The sequence below is a fragment of the Geospiza fortis genome, unplaced genomic scaffold (genome assembly GCF_000277835.1).
Source record: "Geospiza fortis unplaced genomic scaffold, GeoFor_1.0 scaffold53, whole genome shotgun sequence".
NCBI classification, from domain to species: domain Eukaryota; kingdom Metazoa; phylum Chordata; class Aves; order Passeriformes; family Thraupidae; genus Geospiza; species Geospiza fortis.
Genome location: NW_005054305.1, coordinates 2,132,807 through 2,133,819, shown reverse-complemented (window position 1 = coordinate 2,133,819; position 1,013 = coordinate 2,132,807). Strand labels below are relative to the sequence as shown.

Sequence of the window (1,013 nt, the reverse complement as noted above, 5' to 3'; positions counted from 1 at the left end):
AAATCCCTGTTTGTTTTTTTTTCCTTTTTTTTGTTTTTTTGGTTATGGGTTTTTTTGGTTTTTTTGTTTTGTTCTGTTTTTTGGGGGGGTTGGGGTTTTTTGGGTTTTGTTTGTTTGTTTGTTTTGGTTTTGGTTTTTTTCTCTATTTATTTAAACGTGCCAGAGCCGCTGCGGGCCTCAGCGGAGCTCTTGCCCTCCGAGCTGGGGCGGAGGCGCCCAGCAGAGCCGGGGCGCCCCAGACACTCAGCCCCGGCCCGCCATCCGCTCCCGGCGGGATTTGACCCTTGGGAAATCCGCCTGGGGTCCACTCGAGGGGCGAAACCCTCTCCGTGGTGCCCACAAGACGGAAAGGGAGGTGCACTTGCCTTTAGACGGGAGCAGAGTGAGGTGGCTCTCAGAATAGCCGCTTCCAGAGCCACCCCGGGAGCTGGATATAAGGAGCTGTCGTTTTGCCCAATATTCCCCAGGGTCGAAGCTTGGCAAAAACTTTTCTACCTTAACTCTTATTTTAAATGCCTCACAGCTAGTAAAGCTTCTAGTTTGGAGGCAGCGTTTGGGGCCCTGGTGTGCCAAGGCAGCGAGGGGCAGTGGCTGCTTCGCCTCGGCTATTTGGTTAAATTACAGCTGGTTTGTAGGAAATAGAGGAAATGGAAAAATAAGCGGTATTGTGCCTCCTGCTTTCATAGTTACTGAGCGCTGAGGGGGGAAAAAAGGTATAAAAGCACGGGGGGAAAAAAGAAAAAGAAAAAAAAAGAGAAAACCACCTATAAAAGCTAATACCTGTTCTGAATCACCTTTCCATATTTCCATATTTCGGGGGAGGGGGGAATAAATACTTGTTTTACATAGACTGTGCCACGTTGTGTAGAAATAATAAAAGGAGATGTTTGGATTTTTACAGCAGCTTTCGAGTCTAGTCTGGTAATGTATGTTTCAGACTCAGAGCTTCGCCACTGATTTTTTATTTCCTCCCTCAGCTACCTGCCTAAATTCATCATTGGGCTATTCTCTAG

The 1,013-nt window shown here is 47.4% G+C and overlaps 1 protein-coding gene across 1 annotated transcript in view; it reads right to left on the bottom strand.

Annotated features, from left to right (window-relative positions):
* GATA6 (GATA binding protein 6) overlaps positions 1–810 on the bottom strand; it is a 16,040-nt gene extending 15,230 nt beyond the window's left edge. Inside the window, exon 1 of the mRNA XM_031066605.1 lies at positions 795–810. Within this exon, the coding sequence (XP_030922465.1) occupies positions 795–810 (16 nt within the window). The remainder of the gene's footprint in view (positions 1–794) is intronic.
* Between the last annotated feature and the right edge of the window lie 203 nt (positions 811–1,013).